General features: G+C 39.6%; 1 protein-coding gene across 1 annotated transcript; it reads right to left on the bottom strand.

The window, feature by feature from the left end:
• Window positions 1-12,440: 12,440 nt before the first annotated feature.
• Window positions 12,441-13,313, bottom strand: LOC149966602 (uncharacterized). The gene is made up of 2 exons (XM_090167534.1): window positions 13,017-13,313; window positions 12,441-12,911 (listed from the first exon to the last, which is right to left on the bottom strand). The coding sequence occupies exons 1-2, from the start codon at window positions 13,311-13,313 to the stop codon at window positions 12,441-12,443; spliced, it is 768 nt and encodes a 255-aa protein (XP_090023660.1).
• Between the last annotated feature and the right edge of the window lie 13,820 nt (window positions 13,314-27,133).

Genomic DNA, 27,133 nt, shown 5'->3' with positions numbered 1-27,133 from the left:
AAATCATGATTAAATTTTTATCATAATTATTCGGACACATTGTAACAAAGTGATCTGCCCTCGGTTGTAATAGTGCGCTTATTCATTAAATGCACAGGGTGATTGCAATATTGTTTGAAAAACAGAGTAATTAATAAAGCGTGGTCATGGGTCATGGGTTTTTCTTGGTTTGGTTGCTTATGCTTAGTGGGTTAGCTATGTTGAACGACATAGTGATTGAGATAATGGTTTTATTATACCGGACGGTTGAGAAAACCCTCATTTTCGAAAAGATTTTCTTGGGGTATTGTAGTACGTTAATGAGATTAATGTACAAGATGATTGCCATTTGGTTCAATTTTAAATTTAATATTCAAAACATATTTAATACATCGGGGGATTGTGTGTACTTAAATTTCCGTGTCATCTTGCTATTATGAGTACCGCGGGATATATGACATGGTATTATGTTTTTGTACCCCGCCGTTCCGCTGAGCACTACGGTGGCCTAAAAGACTAACCAGGCCGGGACAAAAGTGCACGTTGCGAAACAAGCGTTCGGCCAGTGAGACAGCTATAGTAACAGGCTCACATATGGCAAACAAACGTCCTCATCATGGCCCAACAAAAGGCAACACCAACACCCTCGCACAGCTGAGGGCTAGAGTGACCCTATTCTTCCACTGCAACTACCATCCCCGATGAGGTTATCAAATGACAGGTATGGAACGAACCATCGCATGAGTCCAAAATCCGGGCCCAGCAGCCACGAACGACAATATTAATAATCAGCTAGGATACGGACAGTGGGACGGGATTTAGGACAGCAGTAAGGCCCATTCGGAAAAATATATTTTTCCTATTTATTTATCTATTTCTGCGATCGAACGGAATTGATATTTTCGGCCACATAAAAACTTTAATTTAATGTAGATTTTAATTGTTTGTTTTTATAGTTTCTACCCTGATGGTACGTGGAAAATGGTGAAACCGTGACTGAGAGGAGAAAAGTAAATGTTTATCAACGACTTTTACGAGTTCATGATCACTCAATTCAAGTATGAAATACCAGCGAGTGTAAAGCAAAGGCGTTTCTTTTGAAAATACACCTAATATTATTTTTGGCGCCAGGGCATGCGCAGGTCTATCGAACAAACGAACGCATGATATATGGTTGGCTCGCATTGAAATTGCCCCTGGTTTCGACTACAAAACCCTGCAAGCCCAGAAAATTAAATATAAAAACCACATGTGTGCATTCAAGTGACATCATATAAGACTATGTAGACTATGAACCATTTGGAAGAGCAAAGCAATACACAAATCAAGTCCTGGTTTTAATGGTTTGAAATTGAAATGGAAGCAACTTATAGGCTCATAGTCAAGGCTATGGTTTGCGACCAAGGAACTGGCAATCAAAATTCATTCAAAGATCTGGAAATATCAGTGGAGAAGCCGTTTGTTCAAATTATTGAGGAAAAATTCATTTTATTTCTATACTCCCCATCTGTTGAAAAGTGTCCAAAATAATATTAAAAGATAACCGTTTATGGTGGTTTCCTGGAAAGAATTGGAGATTTTTTCAATTTAGACCAAGAAATTTTAAAGTCCAGAAGTGCACATAAATTGAAACAAGAGCATTTTTCAACATGAAAGTTAGTTATTCAGCGCAAGTCTTCAGCAAAAGCGTGGAGTATGGAAACAGCATTTTCTTTGGGCTTAAAAGATTTTACCATACGTAGTATTTACACAGCGGAGTTCCTACTACACATAAATGATATTTATGATTGTTTTAATAGTAGGACCATAAACAATGCTACACTATGCAAAAGAGCCATGTCAGATTCATATATCCATAAGCAAATGCTGCGTTATAAATTGCAATGGTTTAACATATGGAAATTTCCTTGTATCGAAGGGTGGAAACTTTCCATTTAATCACTGCTCTTTTTGTGGAAAGACCTGAAAGAAAATTTTGGATTTAAGTTTTATTAACTGGAAGATAATTTGTTTGGTTCTATCCGTCAAAAAGGAGGGTAAAGAGACTATCCAATTCCGAGCTGCATATAGTGCTGTGTTAGTAAACTACCTTTTAAAGGTACCAGATTCAAATTGTAATGACGATTTAGATGATTACATCTTGAATTTGGATTCCTTTCAAACCCCAGCTCTCGGACCAGATGAAGATTTATAAAATTTGGAAAGTCATGAAGTTCTGCAAGGTCAAAGACATTGCTCTGAGGAAGTCTTGGAAATTTGTATACTAATTGAAAGCGTAAACCCACTTAAGCAAACGGTTTTAAGTTACATTTCAGGGTATTTAATCCACCGATGCTTTTTTACATCACCAATGTTTATCTTGTCTTAGTTAGAGCTCGGCGAAACAGATAAATTAACCGCAAAAGTTTTGATTAACCATAAAAATTACGATTAACTGTTTATCCATGGATATTATCCACGGCTATATAGCAATTTAACATGTAAAATAATCGTTTTTCCCGGATAATTTTCGATTGTGGATAAAAATAAATAAAGTGATTATTTCTTATCCAAACGCCGAGCTCTAGTCTTAGTCCGCTCAAAAATGAAAATTCAATGATTGAACGTACCAACATCCTCAGTTATTACATTTAAAGCAAATAAAACAGTGAAAACTACGCTTTTGGTAACCTAATTGTACCTACAGAAGCATTCTTGAAATTTTTAACCCCGACCAATGAAATATTTTACATTAGTTTTCAATTTCTGTATCATATGAAAGATTTATAGCACGACGTATTGACAAAACGTGGTTTGTCGCTCCCGACGTTTCATCATGCGCAACTTCATTTCAATCCATTTCATTCATTGAGTTTGGTTTTCACAGCTTCCTTAAAAAGCAAGATATCAACCATGAATACGCAAAATTCATAAAAAAATTAAAATTAGATAGAAAACTGATACCATATCAACACTAAATTCATACCAAGGAATTTCCATGAAAACAATTTTTCGGATAATTTCATCCTCATCCATACATACGCCTCGCCGTTTAGTTCCAAATAAATGGTTACTAACAATACGACTACATTGTCGCGACTTGCGTGACGTTTCTTTGACTCCACTGGTGGTGTACTTTTTGTGAACATTCAGTAAAAAACCACGTAAAATTTCTAAGCCACGTATTATTCGTCACATCTTAACGTTATTGGCACACAATTACCCCCAAAATTGACATTAAAATGGAAATTACTTCAATATTGAACGTTTTATGTGCATATAAGTTGATAAAAAAGTGACCGAGAAGAGGAATTTAAATCTAGTTGTAAAAACGTATTTCGATAAGCTACAATAAACCAGGGGGTCATTCTTTTAGACAGCAAGTAATCGTGAAAGGACGGCAGATGTTCCAGAAGAATTCGAAGAACAAGTTATTACACCTAGTCTTTAAAAATAGCATTTTTCCTATAATAATTTCTTCGTCACTTTTAATCTACCGAAAATAGTACTTAATTCCATTTATTGATATAAAAATAAGAAATCAATAATGAAAAATACGAATATTTAGGTGCTTACCATTTTCGACAATGATCCCGAAAGAAGTACCCGGGAAGTGGGAAGGCTTTTGGGGGTGAATCACGTAATAATTTAGCGAACACTTCATGGTCACCAGTATCACCTTTACCATCTGCAAAAGGTCCAGTCTCTTAACGAAGTAGACTAAGGCGAGTGGCGTTTTGACAGTGGATTGTGGACAAAATCGCTTGAGATCCACATTTTCCGACTATAATCCTTAAGACTGATGAAGCCAATTTTCTACGTGACGGTATTTTAAATCTGCACAATAACTATTAGTGGAGTCATAGAAACCCTCACGCGACAACTCTTAGAGCACACCAACAGCAATTTAGCCTTAATGTCTGGTGTGGAATTGTTGGTAACACTTCCCCTGTAGCAAATCAGAGTCGGGCCGACGTAGGCATTTGTACTTAAATGGCAAAGTCTGCCGACCGTCGGCGAGATAGAATTTTGAAGGTCCAAATGTCCTAGGGGTAAATGAGTCGGCCGACCCTAAAGGTTTCATCGCATACGACTGTAAACCAACTGAAACTGGCTACAAATCGACTTAGAAACAACTTTGACCCGACTTTACATACGCCCGAATTGCCGACCCTCAAACCAGCAAACCGACTGTAAATAGATGATTGACCGACTAGAAAACAACGTTGGCCCGACTTTGTATATGCCGTATGGCCGACCCTCTAACCAGCAAACCGACTGTAAATAGATGATTGACCGACTAGAAAACAACGTTGGCCCGACTTTGCATACGCCGTATGGCTGACCCTCTAACCAGCAAACTGACTGTAAATAGATGAATAACCAACTAGAAAGCAACATTGACCGGACTTTACATAAGCCCTATTTACGACCCTCTAACAATAAAACCGACTGTAATTAGATCAAGTGACCGACCATAAAATTACATTGGCCAGTTTCGCAAAGAAACTTGAATTTTGGATTTAATAGATATATCAGTTTAAAAAACTTTTCTTAAAGTAAACGATTTTTAGATACAAATTGTCGTCCTATCAAAATAAAATAACAAATAAAAAACACTGTTAAACCTGCTAGTCCATGTATTTATTCAAATAGGAAATGTAAGAAATAAGCACGATATCTGAATATTTAAATCTGAGCTTTTCTAATTTTAATATGAGTCCAGTGACTTTTAAAAAATGGAATGTACCATCACAGTCTTATGCGACAGTTAAAAAACTAATGTTATCACAGTCTTATGCGACATTTAAAAAACTAATGTTATCACAGTCTTATGCAACATTTAAAAAACTAATATTATCACAGTCTTATATAACTGTTTAAATAGGAATTAATGTAATATCACAGCAAAGAGTATGGAGTAAATAGAGATAAAACAAGAGGAGCCCTCTTGTTTTATCTCTATTTCCTCCGTACTCTTTGATCACGGTTTTATGCAAGTTTAAATCAGGAACGTATTATTAATCTTTAGAGGTAGTTTAAAAAATCCAATGTTCTGTCACTCTTAAGTGACAGTTTCAAAAATTATTGTTTTCACAGTCTTATGCAACAGTTTAAAACAGGAATATAATATCATAGCGTTATGCAACAGTTTAAAACCAGAATGTACAATCACAGTCTTAAGCGATAGTTAAAAAAAAACTGTTATCAGTCTTAAGCGACAGTTAAAATAATAAAATTACTATCAATGTCTTAAGCTACCGTTGAAAAAAGGAATATACTAATTTAACTATATAGTACTATAGGAAAATACTCATTTGATCAGAAATATCAACAACTATGTTTAAAATCATTAATTTCTTTTAACAAAACAAATAGCTTTTGAAAGCTGAAATTCAATCAGAACTAAAATGAAAATCAATTCTTGTAAAAGCTTTAGCTCTAATCATCTGAGAAATCTTCCTCGTCTTCGTCCATTTGTTTTCGGTCCTGTTTCTTGTTCGAGCTCCTTACTTCCTGTTCTTTTAACGCCCGTTTCCTTCTACCACCACCCCTGTCTAATTTGTGTTTTAACCTAGACTTGATCACTTCTTCAATGTCAAACATATTGGCTTTACGATATTTTACCATTTTGCGAGCAGCTTCTGTATTAAGAAGAATATTGGTTAAAACAAAATTACGCTTAATTTACACTTAAATTTAATTTAGTAACTACATGCATTATTGTATACAAAATCTAGGGCCGAATGTTTTATTAAATTTAAAGCGACTTCCCTTCTACCAAAAGTGGATATAAAACAGAAAGTCTGGGAGGACCCGGTAGCCCTGTTCCATCAAAAATGAGGATCCCCCAAGCATGCCCCTAGTTTGTGCCTACCCCCTTTGGCGGAGCATTACAAATGGCGCTTTACTCGCATGTACCTGCGTAAATCGGCTGATATATTATAGTTCTTCTTCAGTTCCTTATCCACCTGATTATATAGTCTTTGGGCTGGATTTGGTGAGTCTGCTCTTTGTGAAAATTCACATGTTTGGCAAGGCTTAGGTAGATAATTGATAAAAACATTTTTGTTTTGTTTGAATGGGTTGTGCGGCTTAAAGTGTTTAACGAATTTAAAAACAATGGAACTTTAAAAGAACGACTAGAAGATATGTGTTCTCAACACGAGTTGTTACATTCGCATTACTCTGAAGAAAGAGGAGGATAGTGGCTTTCTGTACGCATGGAATAATTGGGTATACAATTTAGTACTTAATGAAGAAGGAATTGACCCAGTTATAATTTATGACCCAATATATGCAAATGAACTCTCCAATGTAGTACATTGGATAGCTTGGCAAAAAACCTCAATAAATTCCCTATAGTTTTGAGGGGAATTAACAACGGAGGTTTATTTATTGCACATGATTCCCTAATGCCATATGTGTCAACAGTTAAAAATGGTTATCGGATCAGTTTCGCCTCTCATCTGGTAGAAATAATCCAGGGAAAACAATTAAAGAAACTACTTCAGTTGTGAAATATGATTAAAATTTAAAGAAACATTTTTAACTATAATTCGAAAAGTCCCAGCGGTGATTGAGAAAAGTTTCAATATAAAATATTATACACGACAGGCTACATGGGACATTATCAACTGAAGTTAGTAATTTAATCGGGGTGCAGTTATCCACTTTTTATTTCTTCAACAGTGTAAAATCTTCATCACAATTTGTCTCCTTAGCAGCTTCATTTGGCTCACATTTACGTTTAGCACATTTAAGTTTATTAGTTGTAAAACAATTAATTTCATCCCCCTTTTCTTGAGATACAATTGAACCCAAAATCTCAGTTTGCAATTCTGCATTATTACCTTGGTTATTACTATCATTGATTAAATAACCTTATAAGGTTATTTAATCCATGTTACTTTACTAAAATTTGTCTGTACATCCCTATCTACTGGAATTTTAGTTAAGCCTTGGTTTAAATCTTCATTGGTTTGTATAGTACCAATTGAATACAAATCTTTTATAAATAAATTACACTGACTAAATTTACTTTTCGGCTTTAAAGCTAACTCTTCTGGTGTATATTTCTTACGAGCTTGAGCCACGCTGAACTTAACAGAGGCAAAATTTTTGAAAAAGGATTAAATTAACCAACGTGACAACGTCTTCGGGAATTTTACCAAGGAATGCTTCTTGGTTTTACCGCTAGGTTAGCTAGCATCGCCCATCTGAACTATTTCCTCTGACCGTGACGTCATGAGACATAGGCCAAACGTAACAGAGTCGTTCCTGATTGGCTCAATCATTGTATAGGGGAAACAGCTCCTCATTTTTGAAGGAAACCACTGAGAAAGCTAACGAACCCTTTTCCTCCCAGACTTTCTGTTTTATATCCACTTTTGCTTCTACTCAATAAATGGGACATGAAACAGCTGCAGTGCCGGGTAACCAAAACAAAACCAAGGCCTAATTTCTACTCAAAATCGTCACGTTTTACTTTTAGATAAGTAGATTATCTAAAATTATAATAAAATGTCAATGCAAAAGATTACCTTTGAAGATTATTTTCTTCACTCGTTACAGAGATGCAGATTTATGTTTAATAAAAAAAGATATCTGGCTCTACTTACTTAAATTAAAAATCTAGAGACCAACAAAAGTTGAACAAACCGTTACTGAGTCGAACGCGCGAAAACAATTTTATTATCTCTAATAGTATTTACGAAACTGGACCAAAGTGGCGCTGCGGTAGTAGCTATAGCTATTAGGCGCATTTTTCAAAATTAAGTCGTTTTAGACTCGGCAAATGGACCAAATATTTAAGTCGGCTTGGAGCAGGGGCAGATCCATAGGGGGGGGGCGATGGGGGCGATCGCCCCCCTTAGAATACTTGAAAAAACATAACAATTTTTGAAGTTACTGAAATATATTTATTTGGTGAAAGACAATTTATAACACAAATTCTAGTTGTAGAAAGTACTTCGTTTAAGCAAACGAAAATGAGAGCTCCACGTTACATTTTCACGCTCCATATAGGCTTCGAGCTTAGAAACGATAGCGCCATATACTTTAATACCTGCCAACTAAAATTGTGAAGAAATAGCAGACGACTTTTGAATGCCCATGATCGCCCCTCCTTACTTGATGGCCTGGATCCGCTCCTGGCTTGGAGTCGGCACACCGACTCTAAACACTACTAAATACGTCGCTTACGTTTTTTGTGGCTTAAACGTATAAGGACTTTTTAAGTCGGCTCTTGGTCTTGGACCTAAAACCGACTTTTCGACTACAAACCGACTCTAAAACGACTCGCTGTGCTACAGGGGTATACCGCGAACTGTCTTTCTTCCACCCAGGTTAATGATGAGGAGTATGTACAGTTTGTACGAGATACATGCATTTTGTTTCAACGGCGCTTTGTTAAAACAGCGGTTCTTGAAATAGCGTTTCTCAATACCGCGGTTTGTCGAAAGAGCGTTTTGTTTAGTCAGCGTTTTTACCTCTCCGAGGGGACAAAGTCCCCTAGGAGGGGTTATACAACGACCGTGTCTGTCTGTGGGTGGGTCTGTGGGTGGGTCTGTGGGTGGGTCTGTCGGTGGGTCTGTGGGTGGGTCTGTGGGTGGGTCTGTGGGTGGGTCTGTGGGTGTGTCTGTCTGTCAGGACTGCGAACGCGTTCGCATTTTCGGTGCAAAGTGTAATCACTGCGTACGCAGTTTCTCAAAGGGTTGGCAAAACCACCGTGTGACGGTGAGCGTTAACGGATGCATTTGCGGTTTGGTTTGGATGGTGTTTTTTCGCTCACCGTCGTGACGGTTTGGTGTATTACGGTTTTTGTAATGTTTCTGCGTAGGTTGTGAGTGTTGAATTTGTTGTGTTTGTGTTCTGATGGATGTGCATGTTGAGTCTGTTGTGTTTATATGGGCGTTTTCTCTCCAACTTCTTCTTAATGACTTTGGGACGGACCGAGTGCTGAGTGTAATGCTACCTCTCAACGTCCAATGGCAGGGTTTCCACCAGTTGTACACGGTATTCGTCTTAGTATCAATTTGCGATCGCATCGGGCGGGATTTGAACCCGAGACCTCGTGATTGACAGGCGGACGTTCTACCACAGAACCACCGACACTTGTTACGCCTTATTGAAAATTAGACCTTCAGCTTTATCGGAAGCGTATTTAATAGAGTACGAAATTTTGGTTTAATTGAAATAGAATTGAAATTGAAATTATTGCATCGAAGAAATTCTAATTTAGCGTTTCTCTATTGATTAAAAACAAATGCGCCACCCAGGTTTCGAACCCAGACCATTCGGCTTGGCAGTCGAGCGCTCTACCACAGAACCACCGATAGCTGCTTAGATTCACTGAAATTAAGACAGGCATCGTAAGCATAATAGGTAATAAAGTCTTTTTTTATTAATGAATTTATGAAGGCCTAATCTGGTATTTTTTAAAGGTTAAATCTTGTTTTAGCGCAGTCAGCCGAGATTAGAGGGTTAAAGGGTAGACCCTGTGGGTGGTCCACTTTCTTAACGACCTATATATAGTTCTGTTAATTCAAAGGAGATAATTTAACGTTAATTGCTTTAAAAGCTGGCGGTTAGTCAAGTGGCTCTCTGTGCTTTGTTGATGGTAAGGTTTTTGCTTCTTGTAAATACATTTGGTGTGGATATTTGGATATCTACGATTTCTAACGCAGTCAATGATTTCTTGGGTGTGCGAGTCATTATATGATATTGGAAATTGGACGGCATTGGTCTTTTTCATGTGGTATGCGTCACAACGTCAACAGGAAGTGAACGAGTCGTCCACTACCAGATATCTACGGTATCTTCATCAAGGGCGAGTGTTGAAATAAAATGAGCGTTAAAGATGCGGCAAGTATTTCGTAAGCGAGTAATTCCAAAAAGCCTCTGTAGATATTTAATTCATTAAAATTTGCTTCGTATTATATTTAACTGATAAACTTGTTCTGTAAAAGGGTTTAATTCAATTGTGCATTGTTATAGTACGTCTAACTTACTGTTGTAACTACTTAACTTATGATATTCTGAATAAATTAAAATTGGTCGTTTCGTCTCAATTATTTTAATTATAATAAAAATTTTATACCGGGCGGGATAGAAATGGGTTAATATTTTTAACAAATAACTCTAAATTGCGGAGATATATCTTTAAGGGTTATCTCGAGAAATTAATACCACTAGGGACAATTCTTCCGAGGAGAGGTATATTTTGGCTTGCCAACTTGTTTGGTTAAGCATTTCTCAGTAGAGCGGTTTGTCAAAACAGCTTTTTCCATAAACAGCGTTTCTGAATATAGCGTTTCTCAAATTAGCGATTTTGAAACAGCGGTTTTGGTCAAGACAGCGGTTTCTTAAAATTTATATGAATTGACGATGGAAAATGTATAACATACATATGGTCTTCAGGGGTTAGGTAAGTTTGCAATACTAACTATCGGCAGAAACCATTAGGTAATGAAATTTGCCGAAATTCCAGAAAAATATGTATAACAATAGGCCTATATTATTAGTGCTATAGAAAGCAGCGCCGTTTTGGGAAACGCTGTTTCGACAAAATACGGTTTTGAGAACCGCCGCTATGACAAAGTGCCGTTTGAACAATTTGTTGTTTTGGAAAACGCTGTATAAAGAATCGCTGTTATGACAAAACGCTGTTTTGGAAAATGCTGATTAAACAAATGCTGTTTAGGAAAGCACTGTAGTCCCTACAAATCCTTTTATCTCTGGGGACACATCCTCTCTCTATTCTAAAAGAAAATTTGTTAAATGTACTTGCCCGTTCTTTTTAAAAATCCGATTGAAGATGTGTGATATGATGCATTTTTCGATGGTTTTCGGTAAATAATATATCGCAATGGAAATTGTATAATGTGCTACGAATCGTATCATCTACCTGACTCAATACTCAAAACGATATCAAACACAGTAGAAGACGAACGTGGCGATAAAGGGCGCCACTAAAAACTTTTACAGTATAGGCTCATCCTAATTTTGGGAGAATTCAAATATGTAAAAATATTTTATTAATAACATGGTTTTCTAGAATTTTTGCCACAAAACCAGTCTCTTTAAGCATAGTGCTTACCCAATTGAATGATCTAAGTTAAATCTAACCAAAATACTAACGTTCAAAAGTTAATGTTTTCTTATGGAACTTCCTCGCTGACAGAATCACCTATCTGCTAAATCAAATGTATGTAAAGATATCTCTGGTGTTGTACTTCTTAGATGGTCCACATTGGCTTTGAACCCTTTGCCCGAACAAAAGCCAGTTTTACCAGTTCATTTACTTCAGATCAAATAAGATTTTTAGTTGGACGAGAACCACTTATCGAAACCGACTCAATGTCAATAAACTTCAGCTTCTTAGAATCTATGAAAAGTAATGTTGAGTTGACGTCCCGTAATGATCCAAAATCGTTCTCTTATTTGCACGAGAGTTTCGTTTTCTCATCCGTGCAAAACACGGCAGTAGCTGTCGAAGGCGATGAGTTTTGCGAAATGATGAGATGACGGCCAGATCAGCGGGTGCTTCTGACAGTAGAAAAGGTTCGTTTCTCTTTATCTCCCGCCGACGTGAATGAGACCATGTTGGTCAAGGAATGGATTTAGGGTCTTTATCTTAGAAATTTTGGTAACCTTCTTCCCCTGGTTGAAACTTTTCATCTCACCTAGATATTCCTCCTGTTGCGCTAATCTTATCCAGAACGTCTCTGCCCCCTCGATTTCATTCGCTGTTATTGATCCAGGGCTAGCCGTTGTAGTTCTTTGGTATTGGATGAAGCGAACGAATATTACAGTAAATCCATTAACCTTTGTGAGGGAGATGAAATTCTCGGTATTCAACCACACTCTTGAAGTCTGAATTGCAGGTTCGGCTCACGCTCTGAGTTCCTGCACATCGGACACATCGATTTCTGGCCCCGAGTTGATGAAAGTTTGAATAATTGCCTCGCTATTTTTTAGTTTTAACTCTTTTTGGATCGCTTCTTTGACCTCTTCGCTCTTTTCTTCAGTTGAAGGTGGCGGCAGCTTCGAATGGCTTAGAAATTCTGCTCCATGCCACCACGTGGTATTAGTTATCAGGTCCTTGACTCTTCATCCTCGTGTGGGAAGATCACTATTGGCCAGGATTTTTTGTACTCGGTTGCAGACGACTTGTTTGTTTTGATATTCTCAATAGCTTTGACGTAATAGTGGCGGGGTATGACTACCCTTCTCAGGTCAGCAAGTTCTTCAAACCAATCTTTGAATTCGACAGCGAACTGATTAGGTAATTCTTCGTCCCATCGAAAGGCAGGTAATTTTGTACCCATTTTGTTGAAACGTTCCTTCCAGATCTCCTGAAACTGGAATTTGGCTTTCACGGTGAACAGCGAAAAGAGACTTAACTCAGCATTTCGTTTCCTAAATTTCTGGAAATATACTATTGCAATAATGAAAATGAATGTATCCGAGTTGGTATTCTAGGTGAGACCCAAGAATTTTATTTGCGCTGGATTCTGGAATGTCTTCGAATTTTCGTTTTCATCGCCGTTGAAAACCCATAGTTGCTTTAGTTCCGTAGAATTACTACGCCACTGTTTCAAATTCTTGCCGGCTTCACTCATGATAGCTTGACCTTTGGCAGGGAGTTTGAACGCTTCGGAAGTGCTATCACAACTTGTGATAAAGTCGTCAACGTACATCCCGCGGTCTATCTTCACAACCAAGTCTGAAAACTCCTCTTCGTACTTCTTCAAGTGATGTCGAAGGGTGCCAGCAAGATGAAACGGCGAAGTTTTCAAACCGAATGAGACTCTCACATACCTGTAGGCCTTGAATTTGGATCTTGTGTGTCCACCCAAAGGAAATCCATCGCGTATCGATCGACCTCTGCTATAGAAATCTCGAGAAGGACTTTTTCTATGTCTCCGACAAATGCAACTTTTCTTTCTCTAAAGTGGATTAAGAATGAATATAGCTCCGGGCTAAGATTAGGATCAGCTTCTAGATAATCGTTGAGAGACAGCTTCCCGAACGCGGGGGAGGATGAATCTTACCCAATGCGTAGTTTCGCTTTGGTTCTTGACGATTTCGTTATTTGCGGAAGATAAAACAATAGGATGGCCATCAATGTTTTTTGTATCCTCGATGATTACGGATTTAAGTTGATCTTGTATTATGTCGGCGTAAATTTCTAAATGTGCGGGATAGGCACGTATTTTTTTCAATAGATTTTCCACTCTTTTAGCCGCAATGGTGTAATTGTCTCCGAGGAGCTCGCAATTTTGTTTCCAAGGAAACGATACTTCATACCATCCGTCGCGATACGAAATGCTTTCGTCGAACGATTCCATAATCTGAATTATCTTTGTAACGTCCGATTTTTTCTCGATGTCCTGGATTTCGATTGAATCTAATTCCCAAAACGCTTCGAGTTGTTTGACACGATTAATTCTTTGTGTTCACCTTCGCACGTAACTTTCACGGCAGCTACGGTATTGATGCCAACGGGCGTAGCTCCGACCGATGTAGGCCCGTTAATGACCCACCCAAATATCGACTATATTGTGACCAGGGTATCACTGAAGCGTTCAGTTCTCGTGGTCATTATTCTCCAATAAAATTCTGTACTGATAAGTAAATCCAACACCGAAGCGGTTTTCTCGACCCCGTTAACTTGGACCACGTCTGCCATTCGTAATTCACGCACTTCCATTTTTCTGTGAATGTCCTCTCCAGATACGGGAAACGTCGCTCCGGTCACCCATTTGGACTCCAAGCTTTGATGACTATACTTTTGGTGGCTTCTCTCAAATTACGGACTAACAAGTGTACTCTCCTTCTCTTGACCTTGATTGGAGAGTTATTTTCAAAGCCATAAACGTCAATTTTATCTTATCCGGTGACCTAAAGTCCAAGTTTCCTGGATACATCCTATTTAATGAACGATCGATGGGCTCCAGGATCTAGCAGGCAACGAATCGGAGATATTTTCCGAGTTTCCTGGCTCTCCGCCAATACCAAAGCGGTTTGTAGTAGAAGAGATGACAACTGTACCCCTAAATTTCCACTTCCTGTACTAGCAGTGTTCGACATTTGACCTCTGGACCCCAATAGTTGCGGTAGGGTATGGCACTTTGACAGTGGTGTTCTGATTCTGACTCCTTTGATCTTCGCTTTTAGATATGTCGGAGTGGCAATTTCTCAAATTGTATCTTACAGTCTTTTCATTAGCCGCGTTCAAACATACCCTCTGCAACGTTGCGAGTGCTCCCGCAACGTTTGTATCCCGTCGTGTGAACAGTTACCGTTGCGCGTCCCATCGTTTCAGATCGCTGCGGCTGAACTGCTTAATTGACCATTTTGGCAGCGATTCGTGACGTCATCGAGTCAGTTTTTGTGAACCATGAGCCTTTTTTTTTAACAAAAATCGTTAATCGGTATTTTTTTTGCACCTAATAAAATTGTTATGCCTTTTTTAGAAGAAAATGTTTCGGAACTTTTTGTCTATTTGTTTAAATAATACAACAAATTTCTTCTAGGTGCATTCATTTTAAATTAGAATGTTTTGAAACGTCACTCAAATACGTGAGCAGATGAACTCCTACTTATATGGCTATACTACGCATGCCCAATTTTCTTCAAAACTCACTGGAAATCGAACGTGTGCACAAACAGATTTCCAAACGCTACGACCCGCAGCGAGATCGAATCGAGGAAAAACGTTTTCGAGGGTACGTGTGAACTTGGCTATTGACTGTATATTTCTGGCATTCTGCTGGGCTATGTAGCGGCTCTTGAACGCCGACCGTTAGAGAAGCGGCGGACGCTGCTTGGGGGTTTGCACGCTTATTTCGGAAATCTTAGCTACCTTTCTCGGACACTTTACGTACGGTTTCTGGCTTATTTATAGCGAAAGCGTGTTCTCAGCATGAAGTATCAAGGCGTAAGACTCTAAAGGCCCGTTCTAGAGATGAAAAGTTTCGTTAAATAACGAAAAAGGGGGCGTGTCTCCATATTTAACGAAACTTTTTCAAAATGCGTTCCATAGACATTTTAACGAGACAAAAAGGTAAGTTTTTTTAACGAAAGCTCTACGAGAGCTCAGGAGCTCTCATTAACGGGTTCGGAGGCGAAAATAATATTTTTTTTTTAAAATAGCGGTGAAGTTTCTTCGAGCTAACGTGAAAAATTTTTCTACGCAGGTAAGAATTATTTTATCAGTATTATTATCTTACAAAAAAAAACGAAAATTAGAACGATCTTTTCGCTTTGATATATTTAAAATGCAATGTATTATAAAATGATCTTATTACAGAATATGCTGTGTTGGTTTTGACGGCGAATGTTTATCAACAAAGAACTGTCCAGTTGCATGTTTTTCGAATCATACACAACATCAACAGTCAATATTTTTTGTATAACACCTTGATTTTTTCCCTCGACTATAATAAAAATTATTTCAATTCATAAAATAGAAGTATCTATTTATTGTTGAGCTATCATTTACAAAAGGGGGACACATTTCCCTTTTGACCTGATAACCAATGATAAAAAAAAAACTCCCAAATATACATAATGAAATGTTTATTGAGCCCCAAACTACTATTATGGGTAAAAAATATCCAAATAAAATTCAAATTTACCGCCAAAATGATATTAAGAGGAAAACTAGAATGAAGATGGAGACAGCTCCGTTGGAAAATTACCAAAACTTTGGTCAGCTGACATTAGTAAAGAAATAAGTTTCATTGTCGTGGGAAGTTTTACATGTCAAACCTAGAGAAAGGGTAATTCATTAAATTTATTTAAATGGAGTAGACATACTGCTGGTAAATTTAATTATGTTTCAGGGTTATTAATTATTTGATTATAAAGGCGAGATCACTGATATAAAATTTTCAAATTTCCTTTTCAGCCCGAACAAGAGAGTTGTGTATGGCCACCAGAATTTTATTGGTAGTATCCAAATGACTTGAAAAGGCGAGAGAAAAATGCTCATTTTTGGCTACCACTTCGTTAAGAATCTTTTCCTTAAGCCCGTTCAATCGTTCTTAATAATTTACTACTAACAGGGTCTAATGTTTCGGTACTGCTAGTAGTGTAATGGGGGCCTTGGTGGTGGCATGGAAAATCTATGGGGTATTTATAGGGAGGACTTTGGCCACAAGAGGTCACCACATGTTGACCCAGCTTAGGCGGGAGCTACGCTGTTATAAGGGACAGCCCGGCGAAAGCGATGGCAGAATCGCTCCGACCTTCGATTCGATTAAATTATAAGATTTGTTTGTACTATAAGATATAGTTAATAAAAGCCTGTGCTGATTAAATCCTTTATTTTTTTGGAACTTTATCGACACCTAAAACTACTTCCCGCGTGCACCTACATTTTTGGAAGCACCGCCGAGCTTTTTTCTTTTAGTAGTGGTAAGTAGAGTTTTTTTCCCCTGCGTTTGGTCCAGAGCTGTCTTTCACTTTGGGGACCTGCGGCTGTCTTTTGTTTTTTATTATTTTCTTTTTAGCTGTTAAATTGTCCTCATTTTTTTAATTGTATTTTGGATTTCCGTATTTTAGTTATTATTGTGAATTATTATTTATGGTTCATAGCCTTTGGGCGGATCCCATTCCGGGTCATCCTGAGGTTCCTCGGTCGTCACGGGGTAGGGGACAGCGCCGGTTTTCTGGTCAGCATGATCAAGGAGAGAGGAGGCGGAGGCGCAGAGCTCGCCATTCATCTGATAGTGGTCGGTCATGTTTTCCGGGGGCGTCTAGTTCTGATGGGGATACTGAGTATCGGGCCATGCGGAGGGAGGCGGTGGATTTAGAACTCCGGAGGCAGCGTCTCAGGGATTATCCTGTTCTGAGGGAAGTGGATAGGGACTTATTCGATCTGGTAGCTGGGCGTACGTTGGCTTCAGGAACACTGCCTGATTCTTGGAGGGGGTCATTGCTCCAGCTTTTCCTAAACCTGTTAACGACGGTCGACCGGCGGATGTGATTGAGTCGTCAGAAATTATGTCTGTGGGTGGGGTTCCAGACGATGTTGAAGTGCGGCAGCCGGGGTCCTCCGCATTTCGGGGTATCTGATCTTTGCCGGTTTTTGACTGATTTGGTACAGGGGTTGTACAGTAGGGTCCCCAAACTGGAGCTTAATAGTCATAACCCGTTTTTTTCTTCTTTGCCTCTAAGGGGCCTATGCAGCCGGGATCACAGGGTTCTACCAGGAATCCATTTTCCCATTTGGGTATACCTGGTCTGTGCTCGGCTCCGCCTGTGCCTGCTGGGGGGTTGGAGGCCAGTTCTCGGGGGTCTGGGGTTTCCTTGTCTTTACCTTCCTTTTCGGGCATTCCTTTGGAGGACCCTCGGGTTGTTTTGGAAGATTTGGATGATTGTAATATGATCCATGGGATTAGTCCCCAGGTGGTTGTGCGTCTTTTGCCGCAGGCGTTGCGGGACGAGGCTGGCTTGTGGTTCCGCGACCTTAAAACACAACTAGCTGGGGTGATGACCTTTGATATCTTTGCCCATGCTGTTTTCCTTTGCGGGGATCGGGGCCATTTCGTTATGGATTGTCCCTCGCGGGTAAATAGAGATCACCTTCCCCAGTCGCTGGACGAGTCCATCACTCCACAACAAGCGGATTCGGGAAACTCTTGGTGAAGCTTTCGTTGGGGTCAGGGGGATTTTCACCTGGCTCTGGTAATATTACGTTGAATTCTGTAAGTTGTGGGGGCCGGTTACGGGGAATTGAGGTACGGGTCTCCAATGTTGACTGCACGGTGTTTCTCGATCCTGGGACGGAGATTTCCGTGATATTAACGGTTTTTTTTAGCCAAAATGGGGTTGGAGGCTTGAACGGCCACTTTCCCCAGCAGTGGGTCCCATTGTTTCCTGCCTAGGGTATGTCGTTCTGGACGTTTAGTTTTCCGAGGACATTGGGGCTGTTCCATTTTGGGTGGTAGAGGGCTGGGCTTTAACCTGTTTCTGGGGTTGGACTTCGTTGATATGATGGGGGTGCATGTAAATTATGTGAAGAATCTATTTTGCTGTAAAAATGCGTTTCCTTGGGTCCGATCTTGGCGTTGGAGAGCCGGGGGTTGGGGACACGGGCGTGAGGAATCTGGAGGAGTTTATGATGGGCCAGTTGGGTGACGTTCAGCGGGTGGATTTTGAGAGCCTGTGCCAAAGAGTTTTCTTCTCTTTTCTCCTCGGAAGCGGGTCGTACGAGTGTCATACGTCACCGGATTCGTCTCCAACCCGGGACTGTTCCAGCGCATCTCAGAGTCAGCCCTTTCCCCGTAGTCCGCACGAAAATGACCTGATTGATAACGAAGCTGCGGATATTCTCAAACGGGGGGTCATTCGACCTTCGAGAAGTCCCTGGGCTTCCCCGATACTGTTGAAAAGTAAAAAAATGGTGAGGTATGGTGCGCTCTCTATTGATTTCACTGCAGTTAACAAGGTAACTGTCGATGTCGGTGATCCTTTTCCTATCCCCCTATTGATGAGGTTTTGGATCGGGTGGGTAAGCCTAAGTTCATTACTCGGTTGGACCTGAAGTCTGGGTTTTGGCAAGTAGAGATGGCTCCTGAGGATATCGACCAAACCGCTTCCATTACTAGGGGGGGGGGGGGATTTTATTTTCTGGTAATGCCTTTTGGGTTGACCGGGGCTCCGGCCACGCTTCAGCGTCTGATGAACCAGGTGATCCTGTACGCAAAACGCTTTGGAATTTCGGTGTATTTGGACGACATCGTAATCGCATCTCAGACGTGGGAAGAGCATATGGCGGCCCTTCGGTATACTTTTGCTCAGTTACGGAATGCTCGGTTAACTCTGCGGCTAGTTCAGTGTAGTTTAGCCCAGCCAAAATCCGAATTGTTTGGTTTTTTCATTAGTGGGGACGGGGTGCAATTAGATCATGGTAACGTGAAGTCCGTTAGTGAGTTCCCCCACTCTAGGCGTCTACGGCAGGTTTCTCGATTATTGGGATGTGTGGTTGGCACTCTCGTTTCAATCGGCATTTCGCTATCCTGGTTGCCCTTTGAATAAATTAAAACGGAAATTTCAACGTTGGCTGTGGGGTCCTGAGGAAGAGGCATCATTCCAGGGGTTAAAGGTAGAGATTTCCATTATTGCTAAGCTTCGGGTTCCAGATCCTGCGGGTAAATTTTTTGTGACTTCCGATGCTACTGGGATTGGGATTGGGGTATGTTATCTCAGGTACAGCAAGGGGAGGAGGTACCTTCGGCGTATGTCAATCGGCTAAGTTAAACTATAGTACCCCTGAGCAGGAAAGCTTGGCGGTGGTATTTGCTGTGGATGGGATTCTTTAAGGGAATTTTCCAGATGACTACCTGTGCTCTGTGGTTCGCCGATTGGTGGGGATGACGTCTTGCTGCACGATGAGCCGGTGGGTAACTTCGGGGATGCAAATATTCTTTTGCCTGAGATGGTTGGCCCAGTGACCTTGGCTGGAGTCTCTTCGGGTACATCAGTGATGTCTGATCTGGTTGAGGTGGAGGCCCCGTTGCCTTCTGGCCAGAGCGTCGACGATCTGGTTGATATCAGTGCTGTGCCTCCACTGCTGTCCGTTCTGGTGCCGGCTTTCAATTATCTGGATGGATTCTGCTACTTTCCTCAAGTGACTAAGCGTCTGGCTCTCCCACCCACGGTGAATTTTGGGACTTTCGTGGTGGCTAAACCTGCGTTTTTTCCTGCAAATTATTTGGGGTGTATCTCTAACCTTTCCCTTCCGGCTAATATGCCGGTTGCCTTTGATTGCCTGGTGCAGTCTTACGGTGGGGATCCCTCCTCATTGGGTTTCGGCTTGTTGACCCCGGGACTTACAGGTTCTTTTGGCTCATCGTCGCGTGATTGCGGTGGGTGCCTGTGGTTTGGATCTGGATCTGGTGGGGGGATTCCTTTGCGGGTACAGTGGGAGCCTTTCGCGATCAACTCCTCTTGGCTCGTCGGTTGGACTACCCGGTTGTGGTGCAGTGCAGTCGGTCATATCCGGAGGTTAGGGATTACCTTTACCGGTATTTATCTCGGGGGCACCATATTTTGTTACACAACTTTACGGGGGATTTACCCATGCCTCGCCGGTTGTCCAACACTTTCCCCAACGCTTATTTTGGTTTTTCCCCCCATGGCTACCTTTTCATCTCTGGGGGGGGGGGGGGGAGACCGAGATGTTTTCAACTCTTTGCCGGTATACCGGGTCATTGTTGCCCACGTTTCTCTCAGGTGGGTTATTCAGTCCCGCGCTTCCTGGGTGAGGGATCCCACTCGCTGGCGTGGCCCATCACCTGGTTATGTCCTTGGCGCAGTTGCGGGGAATCGAGGCTCCAGTGCTGGGGGTTACCTCACTAGATAATGTTCAACGACTGAACGGGATGGTTTTTGATTAGGTTGGGGGGGGGGGTGGGTTGGTTTTCCATTTTTGTAAATACATGTAAATGACAAAAATGTAAATAAACGTTAAAAAATTTCAATATAAGCAAAAAAATTAAATATACGCAAAAAATGTAAATGCACAACAAAAATTTAAATAAACGCAAAGTATAAATTAACAAACTAAATGTATTATATACAGGGTGTTTTGGATTGCTCTGACTGGTTTTCCCCCCCATTATTTCTAGTGTGGGATCGCTTTAAATCTCAAATTTCAGAAGAATTTTAAATAATTTAAGGTTTTTGTAAAAAATAGTTTTTCACCGGTAGGTGCTAGAAAAAACGTTTCAATGAGAATGTTTTAGAATGCTGTTGAAAATGTTCAATGAAATTGATTTCATTGGAAAAGAACACCTTTTCTAAAAGATATGAGCTGATGAAAAAAATCAAGCCATCCATAGGGGCCAATAGCCTTCACATTTTTGTACGTAAATGAAAGAAATCACGTTAAAAGATTAAATTCCTTAAAAAAAGGACATGTAATTTAAATTTACCAAAACGCCAATTTAGGCCGACAGTAGTTTTCAATTAGTATTTAATGTGAAATCTTTTTGTTTTCAACCCTTCTCTAACGTTTATTGAGTCTAATTAACATGCCACTAATTTACTCTCGTGATCATCGTTGCTTTTATGATCGAGTTTTTTTTATGGTGAAGCCAATCGCAACGCGCATAGGGTTAGTGAATAGGTGTTTTCATAAAATCCCCATCAAAGAACTGCCTAGGAGGTGGTATACTCTAGGAAGGGACATGTAACTGTATTTAGTCTTTGTTTTTGTCAATTTTTCAGGATTTATGTTTGCCGGCTTGTTGACGTACATTCATACGAGTCGCGCCGACCGCTTTAGAACTGGAACGTACTGAACCGAACTCCCATCAAAGTCTGAGGGGGAAATTTTGGTCGGGTGGGGGGACAACATAACCGAATTTTATGAAAACACCTATTGTTCACCGTTCAATATCCAGATAGAAGACCAATCCACAACACCGTTCTTGGAGCTGTTCGTGACTTTCAGACTAACGGAAACGTCAATCCCAGATTTCGTGGACCAGGTCGTCAAAACATCAACAAGGAAGACACCGTTCTATACTTCTAGCCTATTTGGTTGCGTATCCTCGAGCAAGCGTCAGAGGTGCAAGCGAATATCTCGGATTATCGACGAACTACGTGTGGACAACTCTTCACGATCACAACTTCCATCCGTATTGAGTGACCCTCCACTAAGCTCTGCACGAAGAAGATATGGAACGTAGATTTGATTTTGCAACTGGCTAATAACCATGTCGGATGAGAACCCAAATTTCATCAATCAAATGCTGGTGAGCGTCGAGTGTTCCTTTGGGAGAGATAGGCCTTTCAACCATCTAAACACCCACATGTGGTGTGACGAAAATCCTCACTGGGGTTTTCCTCACCATCATCAACAACCACTCCGACTGGATGTTTGGGCAGATTGCCTCGGTGATCGAGTAATTGGCCCATTTTTCCTCCCGCTGTTTTCAAGAAAGAAAAAACAGACAACGGTAAGGCTTAACTGAGCGATTGAAGTGACCCGCTGCATGCTGGTATTTTCCGGCGTTTTTATTGGCTCCGACGTGGGCGGAGCTTATTAAAAAAAAAGGGAATTTACGAAGTCTGGTTAAAATTTCAGTGGAACGCGTTTTCCTAAGCCTAGTATGGAACTTTTGAAAATGTCTCTGGCCTTAAGTAGATTGGGGGATCTTAAAATTCATTTTGCACGTGAAAATACGTCGCCATGTTAGGGTATAAAAGAAGGTAAATAAGCCGGCTATACCTCACAATGTAAAGGTACTGTCACGTGCAAAAACGTTATTTTGAAATCTGTCAATTATCTACATCGATTTAACCTTCTTTTTCTCCCTGATGGCTGTACTCAATCGCTAAATCACCAGGTCCAAGAAAAGTGCGGTACCTTTGACGATGAACTCCTATCGATTGTAAATTTCTGATTTAAATTTCGCACGTGTCGAGTAAACGTCTCAAGCTGACTACGTCATTTGAACTCTCGATTTTCTTTAAATTTACAAATTTATCGAGATGATCGCTGATTATCAGACCTTTCTTTTCAAATCTCCCCGTAAAATAATAATAGCAGAATTGTAATTCGCTTCCGTAACATCCAATCCTGGTATCGCTTTCGCCGCCTCTTTCTCGAGATAAGAGTGTCAATATTTAAAAAGTTGCCATTTAGTATTTAAGGCTCTATCACTATACGAAATAAAATCATTATTTGAAATTATTAGTGTTGTAAGTCAGAAAATTTTCCGAAGGATGACCGAGGCCTTTTTCCGTAATTTTCGAAAAAAACGATCCTTAAGTAGATTAGTCCATTAAACGAAGGGATCAGAAAGCTATACCCTAAACAAATTTGAAGAAATTTAAAAACTTACAAATAGCTCGTACCGATAGGTCTTCGACCAAGCAAAAAGACGCGAAACTCGGACCAATAGATCTTCAAGTGATAAACTAAATTAAATTAAATAAAATAGCCAGAGTTTCTAACGGTAGACCGGTTTCGTCCTATTTGGAACTCGTCAGTACCGTGAGGGGAATCTGGCTTGCGACCATTTGTATTTAAATTCCTTCAAATTTGTTTAGGGTTTAGCTTTTTGATCCCTTCTTTTAATGGACTAATCTTCTTATTCGCTACTGTTATCATCCTCTGCATTACAGTCCATAGGTAGTTCCTTTTAACTTAATATACTGTTTGCAAATTTAAATTAAGTGGCATTTTCGCCTAATATTTTTCGAATCTAAATTAAAACTAAACTTCTAAACTAATTTAAACTGATTAACAATATAAGACTTTTAATGTTTTGTTGTACAGGGTGTTTTTTTGTCTCGAAAAAGGTTTTTTTTTAAACTATGTTTTCTAGAAAATTTAATTTGCATGGTACGTTATACATGCCGGGGGACACTCGCTGACAAAATTTCCTCGATTCCCAAAGTTAATTTTTCACAGCTAATTTGTCAATGGGAAACTTGTAGAGCGTCATCGAAAACATAAGAAAATCGTTGGTTCGAAAAATTTTAACGTATTTTTCACTGAAAAACAGGATTTGAAAAAGTGACAAGATGGGCTAGCTAAAAATGTATTCGCATAGTGTCATAAATTAAAATTACGTTTGTTGGAAAAAGTTGGATAATTATTTAAGTTATAGGTTGGGAAGAGACAATAATTAAAGAAGACATCGTTTTCCAAATACGTACAGTAAATAATTTCCAAAAAGAATAAAAAAATAAAATTTTTTAACAAAATGCGACGAAAATTATAAGAATGGTTCAAATATTCCACCATCAGCTGCGATACAAGCTTGAGCATGTTGAATCATTTCTGGGGTAATTTCCCGGCAGGCGCTTATAATTCGTTGACGAAGTTCTTCTTGCGTTTCAACGGGAATGGCGTCGACCTTATCCTTAATGAAGCCCCAAAAAAGAAATCCAACGGCGTAAGGTCTGGTGGCCAAAGTATCGGTCCCTTTCTCCCTATCCACCGTTGCTGAAGTTCGTTGTCGGGAAACGCGCTCACGTCTCTGTGGTAATGCGGCGGGACTCCATCTTGTTGAAACCATAACCTGGTTCGTTGGGCTAATGGAAGTTCGTCGAGCTGTTCTGCTAGTTTGTTTTGTAGGAAATGTAAATAATTCTGCTCATTTAGATTTTGTGGCAGAAATACAGGACCAATAAGATGGTATCCTATTAAACCAACCCAAACGTTCAAGCGTCCAAACTGAAATTGATGACGGTGTTCAAACCCCAGTGTGGATTTTCAACTTGCCTAAAGTGATGCTTCTGGTGATTGTAAGCCCATCTCTCGAAAACGAAGCTTCATCAGAGAATAAAACTTTGCGGATAAATTGAGGGTCGTTATCCACAGAATTCAGCAGCCAGTTGCAGTGGGCCAGCCGTCTTTGAGCGTCTCCATCTACTAAACCTTTGTGGAGGGTGCTCTGTAAGGATGGTACTTATGTGCACGTAATATTTTCCATACACGTGTTTTACTACACCGTTAATCAGCACTGGCCGCGGAACAACTTTTACGCGGGAACGCGACAAAGTTCGCCAACACAGTGTTCTCCAAGTCGTAATTACGCTGATCAACACCTTGAAGTCTAGGTTCTACATTACCATACTGCAGAAAGTCATTGACAGCTCGCCTCACTGAAGATTCGGACGGTCTTTTAACAGGGTGACGTTGTTGGAAAACCTCACTAACTCTTCTTAGATTTCTACCACCTTCTGCGTAGTAAATGGCAAATATTTCCGTACGATCTGCTCTAGAATTATGAGGCAAAATTACCACGATTAAATCACAATGATGTAAAAAACAGCATGCTTTACATTTTTAACAAAATGAACGATCGGTTTTCACTGACCTTTAGACATTATTTTCGTTTATTTAGCTACCAACGTCTCCATGTAGTTGTTTATTCTAGGTCTACAGTTATTCATATTCGCAACCTATTTCATAGTTTTATTTTAAATTAAAATGCTTAAAGGTGACAAAGGTCTAACCCCTGAATGGTAATGGGCCAACTGCGCAGTTCCTATTTTGCGCAGTTCCCATAACCGCATATGCAATTTCGCGGTTTTCCATTTGCGCAGAATCCCATTTCCGCAGTTTTCAATTAACGCGTTTTTCATTTGCGCGGTTTTTCAATTCCGTGACTTCTCACGACTTAAATATTCTATATTTAGACTTTTTACCCTGAAAGACGTTTTTTTCTGGCAGATTATTTTTAACATAACTTTGTTTACCTGTTGGGAATATATCTTCAGTCAAAAAGAGAAACGTAGCTTCTCAGAATTTGGGCTAAGATAAAAGTGGAATATCTGCAACGCTGACGGAATTATTCTATCTCTCGCCATGAAAACGTTTTCTTTGCGTGTTAAAGAGCACAGGCTTAGGCCAGACTATTTTTTACTAGTTTTAGCTTACTTTGGCGTAGGTTCAGCTTGATAAGAATTTTTCATTTTAAAATTTAACAATCTAAGGGAATACCTGCCGCACAATATTGCTTAGTACCTGCCACAAAAATGTCATTTTTTCAAAATATTTAAATTTAGTGGCTGCCACAAAAAATATACCTTTTCCAAAATATTGCAATTTAAATTTAGTGCCTGCACAAAAAAATGTAATTTTTTCAAAATATTTATATTTAAATTAAGTGGCTGCTCCAAAAAATTCACCTTTTCCAAAATACTACAATTTAATTTTAGTGCCTGCCACATAAAATACACCTTTTAATTACATTGCGTGTTTCATAGGGGTCAACAAGGTTATTGAAAGGGTAAAAGTGCTTGGTTAGGTTAAAATAATTTTGGTTGGGTTAATATTGGGTTGGACTATTCTTGGTACTGTCCTCTAGGTGCCGTTATAGACAGCCCATCGCTTTTTTAAGTTTGGGGTTGGGGTGGCGCCGCAAGCCCCCAGCGCTCGAGCCAATTTTCATAATTCGTCAACTTGAAACTAAAGACGTATTACAGGCTATAGTACGAGCTATAGTTCTGGAAGTAATCAGTAGGCTAAGAAACTACAAGTCGCTGTTTGACTGGCGATATATTTTCCAGCGACTAATTCAACAAATGATATTTCAACTAAGCAAAATATTAAAATTTTTGGTATTTACAGCGCGACTGGATATGAAACATAGACCAGCAGTGAAGCTGGATGGTAAACAAGGTAATGTTAAAAAATATCTGCCAGAAATAACCTTTTTGCCAAGGCAAAAAGGCTTAAAGAGGAAAACTACTGTGGCCATTGTCTACTTTCGCGCTATTTCAAGCTGAACTCCTTAAATTTTGTATTTTAACTAATAAAATTAATATTTATGTGTAGAACAAACTCTTGTTTAGTGATAAAAATAATTTTGAAAATTTTAAATTTAAAAGTTATTAAGTTATAACGTTTTAATTCGGACCCCCGGAGCAAGCGCCCAAACTACCCTTTAGTTAGGACCTTATATCTCGTTAACTATTAATATTATAATTATCAAGTTAATTTTAAGCACTAGAGGAAGGTTCAGCTTAATAAGAAAAATATAATTAAATTATGTAATTGTTAAAACAGAAACGTTCAGCTTGATCGAAAAAGAGGCTTTTACTGTACTCTCCCCCCTTAATAATAAATATTGAAATCATGAAAATCGTCGCAAATGGGAAATCCGCGCAAATGATAAACTGCGCAGATGGAAAGTGCGCAAACGTGAAACCCGCGCAAATGGCAATTCCGCAAATGGGAAACGCGCAGATGGAAAATGCGCAAATGAAAACTGCGCAGTTGAACCCAACCCCTCCCCCCTGAATAAAAGGTGCGTTTGACGAAATGTCGGGCATGTGTATACTTAGCGCTCATGGCCTAATTGCCAATTTTAATAAATGTTGTAGAAATGGAAAATTATGGATAAAAAATTACCATTGTACAATTACAAGAAAAATAATAAAAATTAAAGGAATACACATTTCGCTAGCCCCACTTGTCACTTTTTCAAGTCGTGTTTTTCAGTGAAAAATTCGTTTAATTTTTTCGAACCAACGATATTCTTATGTTATCGATGACGCTCTACAAGTTTCCCATTAACAAATTAATTCCAGCACGTAGCGGTGAAAAATTAACTTTTGGAAAAACGTGAAAATAATTTCCGAAATCGATGAAATTTTAACAGCGAGTGTTCCCCGGCATGTATTACGTCCCATA

The sequence above is a fragment of the Leiobunum rupestre genome, chromosome 1, assembly GCF_980474605.1.
Source record: "Leiobunum rupestre chromosome 1, qqLeiRupe1.1.hap1, whole genome shotgun sequence".
NCBI classification, from domain to species: domain Eukaryota; kingdom Metazoa; phylum Arthropoda; class Arachnida; order Opiliones; family Sclerosomatidae; genus Leiobunum; species Leiobunum rupestre.
This window is presented reverse-complemented; position numbering and strand designations above follow the sequence as displayed.